General features: G+C 39.3%; 1 protein-coding gene across 2 annotated transcripts in view; it reads left to right on the top strand.

Moving 5' to 3' along the window:
- LOC137973135 (uncharacterized) overlaps positions 1–18,677 on the top strand; it is a 52,761-nt gene that overhangs the window by 21,584 nt on the left and 12,500 nt on the right. For both annotated transcript variants that reach the window (XM_068819878.1, XM_068819879.1), the window contains exons 3-7: positions 5,971–5,998; positions 11,424–11,714; positions 13,679–13,712; positions 15,697–16,073; positions 18,190–18,234. In XM_068819878.1, coding sequence (XP_068675979.1) covers positions 5,971–5,998; positions 11,424–11,714; positions 13,679–13,712; positions 15,697–16,073; positions 18,190–18,234 — 775 coding nt within the window. The remainder of the gene's footprint in view (positions 1–5,970; positions 5,999–11,423; positions 11,715–13,678; positions 13,713–15,696; positions 16,074–18,189; positions 18,235–18,677) is intronic.

Genomic DNA, 18,677 nt, shown 5'->3' with positions numbered 1-18,677 from the left:
TTAATAACTGCAATGATCAGAATCGTAGCTTGATTCTCTCCACAGTTAAAAAATATGGCTCTCGAAAAATTTGTGCGTAAAGTGATGACTGACTTTGCCACAACAAAACATTAGATATCTTCGCGGTGAACCAATGAATCCACTGACATAAAATGCAGGGTCTAGTGGAAGAGGCAAACTTTTGCAAATTGATAAAGAACAGAACTTGTCACATCGAAGGAGAAGAAGAAAAAGTCGAATTTATTAGCAACACAGAAGTTCAACCCAGCACAGCAGTTAATCTTTTCCCAAAGTTAAGAAATGCTGCGAAAAGAGAACAAGTGAAAGAAGCTGACAACCAAATTGCAAAAAGGGTAACAATATCGGGCGAAAGGAACATTACAAGAAAAAGTATACAAATCACAAAGAGAATATAACAAAAAAAGAAGAAAAGAAAGAAAAAAGGAAGGAACTCTCAAAAAGAGGAAATTCGAACTTCAGGATTATGTAGCGCTTAAATTAATAAAGCGGACATTACAAGAAATGCCTCTTCATCCAAATATACTATTTTCCAACTACGCTATTAGGGGTTCAACTTAGTTTTGTTATTGAGACTTTTCAAAGCTTCTCACTTGGTTTTGATTATATTAATGCAATGTAAGCAAAAGATCGAGCAAGTAGTAATGGTAACTAAGCGAATAAGGCCCGTTTTAAACGTCTCATTTTACATGTGCCGAATCTAATGCAAATGAGCGAAAACAATATAATTTTCTCATTTGCATTAGATTCGGCACATGTAAAATGCGACGTTTAAAACGGGCCTAAAAAATCAACAATACATAAAGTCTGTTTCAGTATTTCTTTTATGACTCCTTTGAACATGATATTTTGATGTTACCGATCTAAGAGCATTCAGCCATGAATGATGCCCTTCCAGATAGAAAAGCAGAATTGCTTATCATGCACAATATACCTAACCCCAACGTTAACGCTATCTAAAAAAAATCGGTGCGTAGACTTAATAACAATCATTGGCGTTTTATAGTCTAACTCATGAAAAACATGCGCTAACCACATCCCTCTTTTCTTCCAGCCCAGATTTACTTACCTAAATACACGTACTTGGTAATAACTGATGGATTTTTGTTGATGTTTACTACTTTTGATTTCAACCTAGGTTAGAATAACTATGACCTAGGTTGAAATCATTTCTACCTGAATTTAAATTTACCTGTAACAGATATATGGCTGACCCAAAAGCATACAGGTTTGAAATTTCTGGACCCGGTCTGAGATCTGTTGCCATTTACAGGAGAACTGTAAACGAGAATTTCTCGTCTCGGTGCAGCAACCGAGACGAAGACAGACCGGTCTGAGTTCATTGTGAGGCCGGGTAAATTAACGCATAAGACGAAATGTATGGCAGGAGGCTGACACGAAGTCATGCGGGTCTGAGTTCGTCCCGGTCTCATGTAAATACCCCCCCCCCCAATTATTTTAAAATAAATTCCATTTTCACCCCTGTCTTTGGTAGATGGGATTAAGTATTTTCAGTGCAGTAACATGGTCTTCAACAAGCGATTGTAGTGAATCGCTATTTTTATGAGTCTTATTGATTGATTTAAACAGTTTCTTGTTTCTGTCACATTCTACAGAGAGACTAAAAATTGAGTAAATGGTCACCCTTCAACAATTCCATTAAATTGGCGTTAAACCAAATCGTGATTAACTGGCAAGGAAATAGTGTGAACCTCTTTGACAGAAAAACAAACAAACAAACAAACAAACAAAACGATTCCTATACTGCGACTCTACTAAAAGGGAAGAAAAATATTGAAGATTATTGAAAATACTGTTAAACTGAAGTTCAAGGTTCTCGCGGATATGTGGTGAGAATTCGACATTAGAGTCACATTTGAAAGAATGTGCACTGTGCTCATAACTCTAAAAGAAGCCGATTTTGTGCGATGTTTCGTTTTAGTCATGACATGTACCCGGACCATCTGCCATAGAACGATATCACCCATTCGCATCACACCTACAGTAGCTCCTGATTCAAATATGTAACTTCAGTACATTGTTGAACATTAGCAGCCGGGATCCCGAAAACTAATGTTGCTGGCGGCGAACTGAGATGCTTGAATTCCTCAGCATTTTGTGTTTTTAGACCTTTTAAATTTCTTTCAATAATGTAAGTAAACAAGAAAAAAATGGACTAGAAGCCCTTATCTTACTGACGTCATTGTAAACCTCGGTTATTGTGAGAATCTTGTCACAGGTTAGCCAAGAATATATTTAAGTCTAAAAGGAAAACTATATCCTCGATCACATCACAAAGGAGTGGCCTGGGGTGAAAGCAAGATAATACAGTAAAGCAAATTTATATGTCATAAGGCTAGTACTCCTGTTGCAAAAGTATGCAATCACTTTACTTGGAATTTCGAGAGCTTTGAGCCTTTTTCTTAGTGACACTGAGAGAGAGAGGAAGACAAGGCTAGAAGTTTCAGAAAGGAAAAGTCGAAAAAATATCTAAATTACCAACTGACGAAGTTGTAAAAATTATTAAAATATATCGATGTTGTCTCCCGGCTTTCCTTATAAATTTCGATTTGCTTATTGTTCATTTGTTCAATCAATTTTTTTATGATTGTTGTGTGCATCTGTCCTTCATATCACTGATAATTTGTGAGCTCAACAGTATAAAGGGTATTTTCCACCTTAATATGTCCCTACGAACTGATGTATGTCAGTGTGAGTTCAAATCCTGCTCTCAATGGATACTGTCTGCACATATCTCCGACCTGCAAAAACAGGAAATAACCACAATATTTCTTACATGAGAATTTTTACTGATTTCCTGTTGTTTCAATTTATCACTAAATCAAATTAACAGAGGAAATAAGCATACTCTCGCTTTAGCAAAACAATCTTGTTGGTTCAATTTCCCCTACATCAAGGGTCGAGTCTAAATATGAACTTCTCTCCATGATTTAAGTTAAATTCAAGTTTAATAAAGGCAACTAGGCGGGTCGCTTAAAAGTGGCCCCTGAATTCAAACCGTTAAGGACCAGTGAGACGTATAAGCTTTCAGTGCAATGATACCCTCTTGTGGCACAGGCTTATCTGCTAATTCGCAATTCGTGCCTTTATCTCATTTAATTTGTGACTTTAAAGATATTCGTTTCGGTTTGCTTAATGCTAATCCTATTTTCAAAAGAACATCTATAATCGATTTCCTTAGGAAGTTTAAACTGAAGGAGAGCAGTGCTTTGTTTGGATTATTCTTCGACGCCCATTTGATTGTTGTTTGAACTGAGTTGTTTTTGTCCAAAAATGGGATCCAAATTGGCGCCAGTAAGGAAGCAAGCAAGGCTGTTCTTTCAAATAATGGAGTCTACAGCGGAAGCTCTCTCTTGATTCAGAGAATTGACACAATGCTCTTAGTCTCGGCCGAGTTCAATTTTAAAACTGCTTGAGTGGTCTTAGCTGGTTTTTCGAGATCTCTTTATTCCAAATACAACTAACATTTTTTAAGAGGATTTTCACACAGTTGTTTGTTTATGAAACAGGGAAACCGAATTACCCAGAGGAAAAAAAAACCCCTTTGAAGCAGAGTAGAGAACCAAGAAATTCAACCCACATCCGACATGGAGCACGGGAAACGATCCCGTCCCGATCCCGGCGAGTCTCATTCGTTAGGCGAGTGGTCTTTCCACTGCTTTACTGCTTTGCCTGTATCATTCACTGATGACTTTCATAGCTTTGCTAAGCGAATAAAATGTCATCTGGTTTGCTAGAATTTATAATGTCCCACCGTTCGAGTCCACGGTTTCAGTTTTAGCGGCATCTAGGACGATTTTCAGCTGGCCTTGCCTGCCAGAAACTAGTACCTGGGTAGAATATAACACCCGAACTAATCCGGCAGAACTGACTGATCACAGTTTCGATGCCTATAAAAGTAATTCAGACAATATAGGATCACTAACGATAGGATCCCAAAGAATCGTAAATGGTCAATACCGCCCAGTATCTTTTTCGTTCGTCGCAAGCCTAAAGGCTATTTTCACACTGCAAAGCAAAAAGTGCAAAAAAGTGTGGTCCTTGCGCAAGAGAGAGATGATTTTAAAGCAGGGTGCTATATATTTTTTTAAATTCTCGGGAGAACATGCCTCTACCATTGAGAATGAGAATTGACCATCTGGGACTCTTTGGTTACTTGTGAGCTCGATTTAAATGCGGGCGCCTAGAGGTGATAATTTGAAAAACATGACTTTAGTGGTGAAGGAATGAAACGGTTATTTTTAGGTGAAAGATCATTGCTGTTAAGAAGTCGACTTAATTAAGCAGTCTAACTCGTTTTCCTTAAATAGACTTCTAAAAGCCTTCGAAAAATCTTCTAAAAGGTCAAAGCACAAATTTTGGCGTAGTATCACCTTGTTTCTCGAACTGATTGTGTTTGCTTCGCAAGAGTCTTTAAAACAATATTTGAAAAGGAAGACGAAGCCTTTTGCTGAATTTACACAAACAAAAAAAAATCAGACCACTATTCTCTCAACCTGTTTTGAGAGTTGGCGAAATAATATTTAACTTACAAACACCTTACTCATTTCATGTTGCTCTACACGTTTCTAGAAGATTATCGAAGTCCCAAAAATTTTGGTAGAAGGAGGCTATGCGTTCGCCTTATTTGATTGTTGCAGCCCAACCCGAAGACAATCGAAACTTCCGTTCCAACCATTTCCTTCATCAAAGCAAACGCGAACTTCTGCATTGCATGCAACTTTGTTTTAACTTCTAAAACAAAACTTTTATTCTATTTTCAGATGTTTACAGATGATTTAGTTCGCAGCGTCTTCTCGTATTTCAGCTTTCAGCGCTACGCTTAAACTTGAAAGACAAAGTGGTTGTTCTTCCTATTTCAAATCGAAAAATTATCCGAAACATGAAACATGACTGTGTTTCGATGAATCACCACTTGTACTTTCTCTAAATAATCCTATATTTTTATTGTGCGATTGTGCAAATAGCTTCGCCATTTTTAGAATGAAGATCTCACCGATGAGTCCTTTTGTTGTAGGCTGCATATGTCCGAAAAAGAAGTCTTCCACATTATTTGAATTTTTTGTGGCTAAATTTGCTAACTGTCTAGGTATTTCATGATCAAGGGAAATCGTAAAGGCTCTGTGCAAGAATCTTCTGTCTAATGAACTTGTTCTAATATAGTGAAAGAGGCCCAAAGCCCGTCTAAATTACTGATTCGTGCGTCATTATCAACTAACTTAACAGCATGAATGTAATGGATCTAATAGAGCCTTTCTGCAGCACCCACTGAATTCAATTATTCTTTCTTGGATAAAAACCCACATTTCATAGTATTTACTTTGCAAATCGTATTCGAATTTTAACGTCCTATGAAGCGTTTTAGCTTCTTGGAATAACGTACGTGACGAAGATGATAATGTTGATGATATTTGACAGCTAGGCTCAGTTTAACTGCAAATGACGCCAAAGTTCTGTCAACAACACATGGAAAGATTCGCAGCGCCTAGAGAAACGGCAAAAGTATTCAGTCAACGACTTATGCACTAAAATTGCTCTAAGGTTTAACTTGATAACATCGACGAATTTATGAAAGCCACTCTGACTGAAACATTTGGAAGAATTTTGTATATCTATTCCTACGCCATCTCTATCCAAATTAGTCATAGATTGCCCTCTATAGGATTCCAGCTTTGTGACTTGTGTGTTGTGATTGAGGTTTTACTTGAAGGAACTGTTTTCAGTCAATTGGGGAGGAGGAGATGAAGTAGAATGTAGGCAGAGATTTGTTGATACCAGGCACTCAACAATATTTTCATCCCGCCCCGAATTAAGTAACAGCGATCGAGTTTTGCTTAATCATGTTTTATTGTTTGTATTTGTTTGGTGCAGTGTTCGTTTATTTCAGTTCATGTAGATTAATCTCTATTTTCTTGCATATTTTTTCTGCAGTCCAACCGTGAAGGCGGTGATGAAAGCGGTGAGTATGATCTTTACAAAAAAAATGTACAAGCTTAGTTGGTATAGAGGAAGTGAACATGAATCTCCAGGCGTTCCGCCTTAATATTTTTTCAATGATTTAATAACTTAGTAATTTAAACCACTGTAATAATCTTGATGGGATACCTTAAAGATCTTCGACGGCGATATAAGTGGCAAGATTCACCTGGTCCACGTGCACTCAGTAACCAGTTTGCCGCAAACAATGGTACCTTTCAAGAGAACTGAAAGCCATTTTCTTGATCTTAATCGAAGTTAAAACAAACTTCTATTAAGGAGACTGAACACAGTTTTTAAGCACTACTACTTCCATTTCTACCATATTTATGCAGTTTTGCTTGAAAGCTCAAACTTGGGTACTGATTAGTAAGTGAAAAAAAGAAAGAAAGAAAGAAAGAAAGTTTATATTTTTGACAGTCAATGTGCTTTGCAGCTGTTACCATGGTAACGCATCTAAAATAAAACAAGGCCAAAGAATGCTTATCGCTCACTTATGCAAAATTCACTTATTAGTTTTATTGCTGCATTTGCTTACTTTAGAAAAAATGAAAATGAAGAAGCTTTAAATTAACAGCTATTATCATAGAAATTCAACAGACGTCGACGGATTTTTCATAATTCGTTCATAGACGTTTTCAGTTTCCCCCAAATTTCTGTGTTAAATTTCTAACTTTTTATATATTTTTAGACGACTTACAGTCGGGACTATTTTAATTCCATATTTCAGCAAAATCAAATTACGGGTTCGCGAAAAAATTGGAAAAGCAGGTAGAAGCTGTTGGTGTCAAAGTTTTAAGCCAATGCGCATGCGCAGCATTTTGCCGGGTTCCTCGGAAATATTTTTCCCTTTAAAACGTAATGGAAGCGAATTTACACCGCATTTCCAAGACTATCGCGAGAAGGAGAAAAAACTTTTCGGTCACACTTGCCAAATTTGTGTTGTTTTCAAAGATCCAATTCAATGAATACCACTGACCAAGGAAAAACTGTATTCAGCCACCTTAAGCCTTTTACAATAGGCGTTCGCTCTGCTGAGCAAGCCACAATGTTTTACCTCGTGAATTCACGAAGCCCAAAGGGCAAGTGATAGCAGTTTTATGAGGACACAAGCCACTCCATAGAGGCACCGTGTGTTATTTTGAAAACAAAAAAAAATCCTGGAAACGGTTAGAGGAAACAGCAAAATGTCAATCAGTGCATTTCAATGCAAAAATACTCCGTGGAAAAAAACGTTTTCTCCTAATGGGTTCGCACACTAACATATCATTTGGCAGTTGACCAATAGGGTACTTTAATGAATTAATGAATTAATTTATTTATTTTGTGTTGCCTTTGGCAAAAAGTAACCAGCGATACACGGGGGGGATAAGGCTACGTTTACACGGGTCCGGATGAATTTTTGCAAGGATGAATCCTGTACCTGGCCCGCCTGTTTACATGGAACAGTGCAAATTCTGTTAGAGATCGCCATGGGGTTTTCTCCGATACTCCGGTTTTCCTCCCTCCTCAAAATCGACTCCCAGTCAATTACATCTGGCTGGGTTTGCGGTGCTCCGAGATCACACATGGATCGTATGGCGGCAAACGTGCAGCCCCTTCACATGCATTCGATCCGATCCCGTCGAGCCGGTTGATCCTGAAAAGCCCCTGTAGGGAGCGGTCAACTAAGCACACATTTACATTTACATAGATCCGTGCAAATTACATCTCTGCTGTGATTGGTTAAACTAATGCTTTTAGCCAATCACATTGTAGCTAAGTGCAGTACGCGACAAATCAAACACGCCTTTCTGGAACTCCCGAAAGGTTTCGGGCCGTTTTTGAGTGTGAAAACTCCCTCTGTATATCAAGAAAAGAGAGGGTTTAAGTCGTCAAACTTCACAGTTATTCTGCTTCTTGTTATCTTATAACATCTTAAAAGATCAGCTTTCCAAAAGAAGTGGATGGCAGTTCCACAAATAGCTTTTCGGGCCCGAAAAGTTTTCCGGTCTTTCGAGAAACGGGCCCTTGGTCGGTGACTTTTTCCACGGCTGGTTGTTTTGTAAGCTGTACATGCTCACTAAGAAATTAAAATGTGTACGTTGCCTGGATCGATGAAGATTGGAGACAATGCCCATTTGCAACAACGTGTTCTGCAGTAACCCAGCCAATCCGGTTAAAATAGCGATGCCCGACAGGTATCGCTTGTCTCCTCATATCTGTGCTTTTGGTAATGTATTTTGTGTCAAATTTGATTTTAAAAAGATCGAAATGTAACTTCACAAATTGCGACCTGACAACATTTTTGCTTACAACCAGAAACAGTAGATTCCATCCCTTAACCGCGCTAACCCTGCAAAATCTTGCACGGTTCGGGTTTTTTCATGAGTCCGTACGCATATTGGAACCGTGCCGGTCAAAGAGTTGACCTACTTTCTTTAGGTCTCAAACTTGCACGCTTAGCCGTTCAAAAATTCGTCCAGTTCCACCGGTCCCGTGTGAACGTAAGGTGGAACCGTGCAAGTTTTTGTCCGTGCAAAAATTTGCCCGGACCCGTGTAAACGGATTCTAAGATCTACGACGCCAACCTCCACAAAAACATCATTGAAGTTACAACTATACACTTTTTAAACTTTTCTGACATTATTCATGTATATTCCGCTACGAGTTTCTCCCTAAATCAAAGGATGAGCTTTCCAAGAACTGAATTGGGACCCATCGAAACGTCGGGAAAAAAATGTCGCCTTCGGATGCTCATCTTTTCCATGGAACCTGAAAGTTGCTCATTTTAGTGTGTTGCAAATTTGTATCGAACGGAGAGGCCGACAACGTTATTATGGTTGTCTTCGAGCCCTGGTCAACACCGCCTTCGCATCTTTTGAGCTTCTTGATAATGACATCACCAACTGAGGGATACGATTGTTTATCCCGCGGAAATAGCTGTTTCGGTGCATTGGAATTTGCGACCTTAGAGTGTGCTGAGATCTAAGTGACTCAACTGAATCCATGGAAATAACAAAGTGGATAAATAACACTTAGTCCATTGATCGTAATTAAATCTTTAAGAGGTCTGTATTTTGCCTGTTCTTCGCACCTTTATTTGCCAAGATGCTGATAAGAGGTTTCTTGTGATCTTCGGAAATGAACTTAATACATCGTCTCATTGAATGCCAAAGCTGCCGGGCCTTTTCTTTTCACTAAGATCCTGATAAAAGTTCCTTGAGATGTTCCGGCGGGAACGAACTTAGGACACTCTTACTTTTCAAACTAGTTATTTTAGAGATTTTATACTGGAGTATATTTTGAGTGCGTTTTTTATTAGCAAGGACAAAGAAATTATAGAGATCTTGAGTTGTAATCATTTCTCATACACGCCGACATACTTATTGGGCTCCACCTATTTAATGTGTAGAGTATCGAGGTGTTACAGGTTCAGAAAGATCTTACGACCAATGTTTTCTTCTTAAAAACAAGTTGTTTTTTGTCAATCATGCACACAAGACCTCTTGACTCAAAAGGAAACCTTGTGGGTGTCACAGCATAAATTTCAGTAGTTCCTCCACGAACTACCTTTGATCAAACGGAAAAATGCATTATTCATTATTAGTCTAATATACATGGAGTCATTATCTACTTAGTACATACTAAGCCCGGATCTTATTTTCAAGAAGTACTCTGGACTTAGTCCAGATTTGAGGATTAAGAAGAGCGGAAAAATGCCTCTTACAATTTTTAAACAAATCTGATATGATTCCAAGGGATGTGAAAATGAACAAATTGGCCAAAATCTGTGTTTTCACTCACTTAAGCCAAACTCTTATAGCCGTTTAGTTTTAAATCCAGGAAGTTACCTTCCGCCCCAATCACTGTACCTTTTAAACTCGGAAATCTTCTCCGAAACCCAAGAATAATTCTCGCCCTTTTTCTCGCTAAGCCTGTAAAGGAATTACTGAAGTAATGAAGTACCGAGGTGATCAAGTGGTGATCAAGTGGCAAGTGCACAGATGGAAGGTCGTGCCTCTTAATTAGCGTTTGTCGTCTTTACTTTTCTTACGCTTCGAATGCAAAGTGAAAAGCGCACGAAAGCAGTTGGTGGTCTCCGATTCTTTTTCTTTGAAGTGCAGGTCATGTTAAAGCCGATTTGTTGCTGTTGTTGCACCAATTTATTCCTTTAAACGTAAACACATCGTAACCTGTCACTAAAGGGTCCTCTTTGACCACTTATGTTGGGTGCATTCCACGGACTAAACTGCAGGTAGTGTTCAATTCCTCTCCAAGAACACAATAGTGGCCGGGTATTTCGCAGTTACTCCCATTCCGTGCTCAAATTGTGGAGTACTTCCAATTCTTGTACGGCATCGGAACCCCGTTCAGCAAAATACTTCTAAGCTAGGAATTTAAAACCATTTCAGCGTTTCGTCAGGTCCACACCCTTTTTGAGGACCTTCGCGTAGTTTTACGGTTTGACCAAACATCCTAATGGTAAGCGCAATCTCATCTGGTTATCGGTTTATTTTTAAAAAAAATCTCTTCCAAGTTCAAATTCTATTTTCCGGAAAGCGGTGTCAGCTGTGAAGGGAGCCAGGATTTGCTCGGGCAATCGGATGAGAAAACAAGATTTTGACGGATTTGAAAAAGCACTTCCGAGGGCAACTAACAACATTGACAAATCTAGAATCCTATTACACATAATCCTAAAACTGAGAAGCCTTCGAGTTCAAGAACGAGACTGCCAACCCGCCACCTTCCACGAGTAGGTTCCAAGTTCATTTTCCGCATTCAACGTCCACTAACCTAGCTTTTGTTGTTCTTGATTCTAATCTATCAGGAGGTTACGTCTGCTTTACACACTGCCCACCTCGATCAGAAACCCACATTTTAGAGTATTTATTTGCAGTAGATGGTGAGGTTTAGCGCATGCTCCGGACGTTCCGGGTTTAATTTCACGTTTAATTATAAAAACTACCAATTTATTCTAAATAAAGAATACCGAGTTTAAAAGTTTGTCTTTGCAGCTTGATTCAAACCTCAAAGATGTAGTGTATTAAGTATTGCGCTAAACTCATTTTCTCGCGCCACAAGGCAAGGTACGGTTCCACATTTCCAGTTCATTTTACTTTGGTGAGGTACGGTCCTCGGGTGATGGACTTGTATTTATAAACACGGCCTTACAAACTGCAAGATTTAAGCACCAAGATGAACAATTAAAATTACTTTGCCAATACACCAGCCTTTTTAAATTAGAGGATCATATTTTAACGTAAGGCGTTTTGGGTGAGAAGAGAGGACTTGTTTATTTATTCGAAAAAAGGACTTAAGGGCAGTAAACGGTAAGCGGTAGCGGAGTGGGAGAGAAGAAAAAGTAGATTCCTTCGAACCTCATCACAGACAAACTACTTGCACCTATCCTAATATTTCAACCGTAGATTTTGCCCCAGTTGTTACAGAACATCCAACGAGCAAAAGCATCAAGGAAGGAAAAGGATTGTCTCTGGTCTGTGCTGCAAAGGGTAAACCCAAACCGCGTATAAAATGGAAGAAAAATGGCCGCACCATTACCGTGACTACAGACAACCGAATCAAAATAAGGCCATACAACTCTGGCTTGAGGCTGAAGATACGGGACTCGATCCCGGGAGACTCGGGAGACTATCACTGTGTGGCAAAGAATTATCTTGGACACGAGAACTCCATAAAAGCAAGGGTGGAAGTGAAACGTAAGTCAAATGGGTAGTACAGCAACGAAAACGTCACTTCAAGATTTAACTTTGCATTCTCTCTAGCATTTCGCTGCGCGTTGTTCAATCTGGGCAGATAATCCTTTAAGTGGTTTTCACGTTACGTCACACGCCGCCATGTTGGTGGACGAAAACAAAAGATCTCTCATCAGCTCCTTTTGTTTGTCCACCTGCAATTGTACATTACATCATTGTTATCTTTGTCTTAAGAAATCGTTGGTTGCAAACCATCTACAATTCTTGGTTTTCACTCACGGGATCAACAGCCATGTTTTTCAACGAAAACTAAAGAAAACGTTTGCATAATAATAGAGTTCAGTTCCCGGGGGATTGGATCGGGACTCCAAACATGGCCGCCGTTTCATTGTTTGGGGACTCCAACATGGTGGCCGTGACGTCGTGTGAAAACCAAGAATTGGATTAGTGCGAACGGCTTCGAAGTAAAGATAGAGAATGATGGCCCAATAGATGGTTTGTAACCAATCTCTAGGAAGACACATAACAATGATGTAACATACCATAGGCCCTTTGCAGCTTAGTGATCACATGGTACAAAAACCGCAATACTGGAACGCAAATTGCGCACTGAGACATCTAGAACACAGATGTCCCAGTGGGCAATTGGCTTTCCAGTATGGCGGTTTTTGTACCATGTGACCACTAAGCTGCAAAGGGCCCGCTGCTGTTGGACGAAGAAACGGAGCCACAGCGAGAGATCTTTTGTTTTCGTCCGACGTGAAACCTACCCGATGGTATAACACTGCATCCCTTTCGCAGAGACCATGGATCGCAAGTTTTGTTCAAGATTTAATTTTCTTTAGCATTTCCTTCGTTTATGCATAAGTAGCGCCGGTTCATAACTGCGTCGATCTGGAGTCTTCACACAATTGTTCCTTTGAAGTTCGCGATAAAGATAAATCACACAACCATGGTTAAGTTTTGGATTTCACGGTCCGCCATTACTTACGTTCAAAACTGACCGACTGGACGGTTGGATATAGGGAGAAGTGACGCCATTTATTTTCTCACTAGCTTAAAATTTCAGCTTGTAAACGTAGTTTACTATGTATGCAAAAACAAAAATCTGAGAGCCCGAAACTCCCGTGCTGCATATTAATCCAGTGACGTACAAACGCATTGTATTCTTAAGGCCGTGAGCCTTAAACGTCATTTTCGCCTCGATCCAGTTCTCTCAAGATTTTAAAGTTAGCAATGGCGGACCATTAAGGACTGCGCCTACTATTGTTACTTCGCATACGTTCCGCGCATCTCGAGATACTCAGATTTCCTATAGTTTATGCTTACCAATACAGAAATATTTTTGCGCGCGGTTTAAAATTATGCAGAGAAAGTAGGTCTCTGTAAGTGCTATTGGTATCCAAAAAGAAAATTTGGAGTAACCATGCATTTTTCAGAGATAATTAAGTCTCAATTTGAGACAGAACACCATACACGGCTTTGTATTTTAAAGCTTTTTGCAAATGTTGTTCATGAATTGTCTTTGAAAAATTGGTGGTTACCCCCAATTTTCTTTTTCTATTATTTCAATACCACTTGTTAAGATCTACATTTACTATATAATCATAAACCGGGACAAAAATACCTTTGAATTAGTAAGCACCGTCCTTAAATTGGAAAATTCCAGTTAAAATAAACAAGTGTCTTTTTGAAATTAAGAGTTTAAACTTGGGTTACTTAGCGTTTAGTTAACGTTTGTTTTGAAATCCACAGGAAAAAAAAGTTTGATTTTTTTATCACAGTACCACTTTAAAGTTAACAAATCTGATGAGAAATAGACTCAGCATGGCTAGACTACCCGGTTGAATTCTAAATCGTGTAAGAATCCTTTTTGATTTTTATTTTCGAAAAAAAAAAAAAAAAAGAAAAATGATAAAGAGAACTTGGTTATGTTAGGGCCTCATCTTATTAACGCTTTCTCTCAGCTATTTCAGGAAAAATGGGTCCTGTATCTAATGGGTAAGTACATCTTTTTCCTTTTTTAAAAATCTAATTTCATCCACTATAAATCTTTCACTTTTAAGGGCAGAGATTTCGCAAGCAAACATAATACAATATTTCCTTCAGAGAGAATTTTGATAAATTATACCACGTGACGAAAAACTGAAAAAAAGAAATCGAAAAATACGAAAACATGTTTTAAAGTGGAGCACAGGTTCAAAGGGATGTGGGTTTAAGCGTTTATTTTACTAAGCCTGGTACGTTTTCAAATGAAATTTGACTAGGTCCATTCTTATGTTTCTGAAGAAAGTGCTGTCATTTTCTTAGCCAATCACAAGATAAAGCGTCATACGCTTTGCACCATTTATGTTCTCAAAGCCCACCCTGGTTACGAAACCCTGGTTACGAAACCCCATCGGCAACCGACGGTGCTGCGAAGAGGGAAACGAAGATGAAGATTGGCTCTAGAAAGAAAACAAGGGTCTTTCCTCATGTTGAACTCAATACTTCCTTGCCTGTGTAGTTTCGTCTTTCCTATTGCTTCAGTGCGAATTTTCTAAAAAATAAAAAAAACTGAGAGGTGATCTTGGGGCTTGTCCCTACGCGCTGGCAATGTTAGGCCCTGATTGGTTCGTACCTTGTCTGCACGATTGTCAGCTGAATTTAGCTTAATGGCTACAATCGGCGACAAAATTAGTTGAGACAGTTGCCAACAGAGCACACTGGCAACGACACATTCATTGTTTGCAAAAAAATTTTGTCCAGAAAGTACGTTCCCGGGATACCCCTCCCTCCCCCACCCTAATCAATGTTGTACCGCTGTCGACAAGGCTCGTAGAAAACAGAAAAACACAACATTGTCCCGAGGGTGCGGGGGAGGGGGCCATTTGCGCCGCCGAGCTTGAAATCGACTCTAAAGGATAAGAGTGTCTCAACAATTTTGACGCCGTTTGTAGCTTCGAGCAGTCTCAGATAGTTTAGACGCAGAGTATCCGAACGAGAAATCGGAAGGTCGTATAGGTTCGACTATGGTCAGGAGAAATCGAATTTATTCCCGAGTATCCCCGACTCGTTATTGATAACACATCTCAATTCCTCTATTTTTTTCTTTTGTTGTCCAACGTTTTTTTTTGTCCACCGTACTGTAATATTGTGTAAAATTTATGTAGCTAGAGGCCCATGACGTTGAAGCGTTTCAGACTCTAGTTCAGAGCTGGGGTTTTTTTGAGTTTAAAAATGTCCTTTTTTGAATGTAATGTTTCTCGCCCATTTTCCCGCGCGTGCAGCATCGATCATATCTTTGTCCATATTTGGGCATAAATTTGGTGTCCTAAAATTCCCAGCTTTGTTCCAAGAAAAAGAGTTCAGTTGCAAGTTATACACTTCAAGGTCATGTGATTCTGATGTAGACCAATGGATACAGCGTTCGAGCAGTGTTAAGGAGATCGAAAGTTGAATCGAACCTAGGACTCTGATTTGGATAGAGTGCCGAAGTGATGACGTCACAAAAATATAATTTTTTTGAAATTATGGGATATGATGTCATGTTCTTATAGAGGATCCTAAATGATGCCCTCATACCCAAAATTAGCTCTGAATTGCAATCCCCGATGGAGATATAAGGGATCAAAGTTTGATAGCATCCCATACAAACCCTTCAAAATTTGTTCTGGTTCCTTCAGTTTGGAACCAGCTCAAAATTAGAGAGATTTATATGGGGCAGTATCAAACTTTCATCGTTTATATTTTGGCTGGGAATTACAATTAAGAGGTGATTTTTGGCAATGACCCTTTTCTAAGGACGCTCTATTTAAAAATGGCGCCAAATCCCATAATTTTACAAATAAATTTTTTGTGACGTCAATTCAAACTTCGGTACTCTATCGGGGTTGGCCTTTCTCCCGTTGCCTAGCAACAAACTTATTGTCTTTCTCACGCGCGCATTACACCATTTACCGCCATGAAGTTGTACTAACGCGCTCGTTTTTAATTTCGTTCACAGTGGAACTTGTGAACCTTATCGTGGTAGAATTTGCTTAAAGTACATCTCGAGCGATAACAGGACCTTCATCCCTCACAATAAAACACAAATGCAACTCGAAGAAAGAGTTCTCTTTGCTACTTCAATATTAAGAGAGTACACGCACTCGAGTTGCAAAGATTCAGTAGTGAAAGCTCTTTGCTACAACCTCTTTCCACCTTGTGAAACTGGCAATAACCCGAGCCCGCAGTTATTATGTAAAGAATCTTGTGAAGTGTTGCAAGCTGCTACGTGCTCAAAGGAGTTTAGGTTGCTGGAAAGAAGGCTTGGTACCTTGTCATATCAAACGATTCCGAACTGCTCTCTTCTGTCTGATGGTGCGAGCTGCCTCCATGTTGGTGAGTGATTAATTAAGCTTTAATAATCCATCGGCGCGGGTGCGCTGACCAGTTTGCTCATTTGACAGAAAGAACTGGTAGAGTTTGGGGACGTGGGTTCTGTGGTGTTGAGGGCAGTCTGTGACCGCCTATTAGGATGATTTAGCAACAGAACGGGAACGTCAGTGGCGACGTCGCGCGCAGCAAAACTACCAATGGGAATTTACAATAGAGAAGAAAAGAGTGGAGTCTATTCTATTCTGAATTCTCATTGGTGATTTTTCTGCGCACGCCGTCGCCACTGACGTTCCCGTTCTGTTGCTAAATCAGCCTATTATAGCATGGAAAAGAACGGCGGCGGCGGCGGAAGGTCGTGTTCGAGTTAAATCCAGCATAGTTTCAATCGTCTATGGTTACATGCGGTTAGTGTGCAACCACCGGGTGGTGGGCTCAAGCCCTGGAGATCAAGGGATCAAACACTCTGGGCGGACCAGACATAGACTCAGGGTTTTGAAACAGAGAAAAGTGATGCCTCAATTAAGGATGATTCGCAAACATTAGGACTCCCTGGTTTCCTTGGTAAAGGACGACATGATGTGAGAACCCTCTGACTTCAATTCACTCAGTGGGACGTGAATTCGATACACCAGCCCACTGTTTGCAAAGAAGACGAGGCATCCTGCTTTGTCGGCTAGGTTTGTGGCGTAGTTGTCTGCCCTCTGAAATTAGTCATGGTTGGGTTTTGAAAATACTAACCTCTTACTAACCAAGCGCGAGGACCGTACCGGGGAATATTGGCCCGAGGTCGTGGCAATACCGACCCAGCGTAGTGAGGGCCGTACAAAAGATGTTATCACATGGCATCGTTTCTTTAAGCAATCGGACACTTCTTAGTGAATGTCTTTCATCAGAGAACTTTGAACAGTAATATTTTACATGTTAAACCAAATTTCACCTGCTACAATAGTAGAGGGTCCCAATGGGGGTGTAGCAAACACGGCACACGGTTAAAAATTTCGCGATTTCACGGTGCACCCTTAATTTTTACATCAAATAATTGTTCAGAGCTTAGGAAAAGCTACAAACCACACGGTTATCTGGACAAAATAATTTACGACACACGGTTAAACTTTCCCTTTTTCACGACACAGGGTTAATTTTTTGGACGTTTCACGCCACACGCTTAACCACATTGAGACCCTCATAGTACTGTTGTGATGAAAAAATTAAATTCCGCTTTTTTAAAGCCTTTTGTTTTTCGCTCAACTTGAATTTCTCAGGAGTGCGAAAAAGTAAGGAAAGAGACCGTTTCCATGGTAATTGTCCGTACTGTAAGACCAGTCAATCAGAATTATCCATTTAGCCTGAGAATTGCTACCCATACAATTCTCACATATTATTAAATTCTCAACCTGGGATAATGCAATTCTCGTGCTCTGATTGGTTCACTCAATCTCGGTTATCAGCTCATATACCTTGGTTTTACCTTATATGGTAAATGATTGATCTAAGTGTTTCCAAGCTAAAAGTTTTTTCGCCGGAAAGCGAAATTTCTCTCTGAAGAAAGCAAAAAAAAGTTTTTCTGGACAGCTGGGTTAAATTCCGACGTTTAGAAGTACGCGAAAAGGTAAGAAATGTTTTTGTGACGAGCCTGCGTCTGTCTGACCACAAGGTCATCGCATCGGTTCTCATCAAGTTTTTTTGATTTCGCTCGGATTTGCACGCTTTTTTCGCTCGTATTTCGTACTTTCTAAACTTTTGGAGTTTAAAGGAATTTAATAAAACAATTATTCCATTCGCGCTTGTTGGATATGAGACTGGTTATAGCCAACTCGGCGCTACGCGCCTCGTTGGCTATTTACCATTTCATATCCAACGTGCGCTCATGGAATAATTGTTAATTAGCCTTTACAAAGTATTATTAAAACTGCTTTAAATGGAGATATTTTATCTATAAATTGCATTTTTGCGTTGTTATAATTCTACTTTTACATAGGCAAAAGAAAGCGATGCCTTCTCTATCAGCCACAAGTTGTTTATGATTACAACTATAATAACTATATTTCATAATTATTATTTTCAAAAATTGATAATTATAATCATCATAATTGTTCGTTTTTTTTTTTTTCGTGTCAAGGAAACAAAACCTATTCAGGGCGAGAATGCCGGCAGGAAATCGGAGGTGAGTTTCGATCAGATTTATAATACCTTTAAAGGAATACAAAGATTTGCTTTGCAGATTGACGATGTGCATAAACACTGATTTGCTACTCTTTTACATAACGCGTTACCGAATTATTATACTGGAGACCGTGCCATGCTATATCAATTACTCATTCAAAGGTCGATCGAAACTAAGATCACTGAACCGCAAAACAATAAAGTATTAATCTATCTTCAAGTTTTAAAGTGTCTCTCACTTAACTTTAAAAGAAAATGAGGGGATTATCTTTGTACCAAGTCTATATCCAAATTGGATACAGCCTTGGAATACAAAAATACTGCAGGGTGTTTTTGCAACCAACCTCCAAAGATGCAGATAACAGTTGAAAAATGTACAAATTGGGATAATGAACAATAGAAGCTAATTATTGGTCTGCTGTTCTTCTCATCAAATATGGCGCC

Source organism: Montipora foliosa, chromosome 10 (genome assembly GCF_036669935.1).
Source record: "Montipora foliosa isolate CH-2021 chromosome 10, ASM3666993v2, whole genome shotgun sequence".
NCBI classification, from domain to species: domain Eukaryota; kingdom Metazoa; phylum Cnidaria; class Anthozoa; order Scleractinia; family Acroporidae; genus Montipora; species Montipora foliosa.
This window is presented reverse-complemented; position numbering and strand designations above follow the sequence as displayed.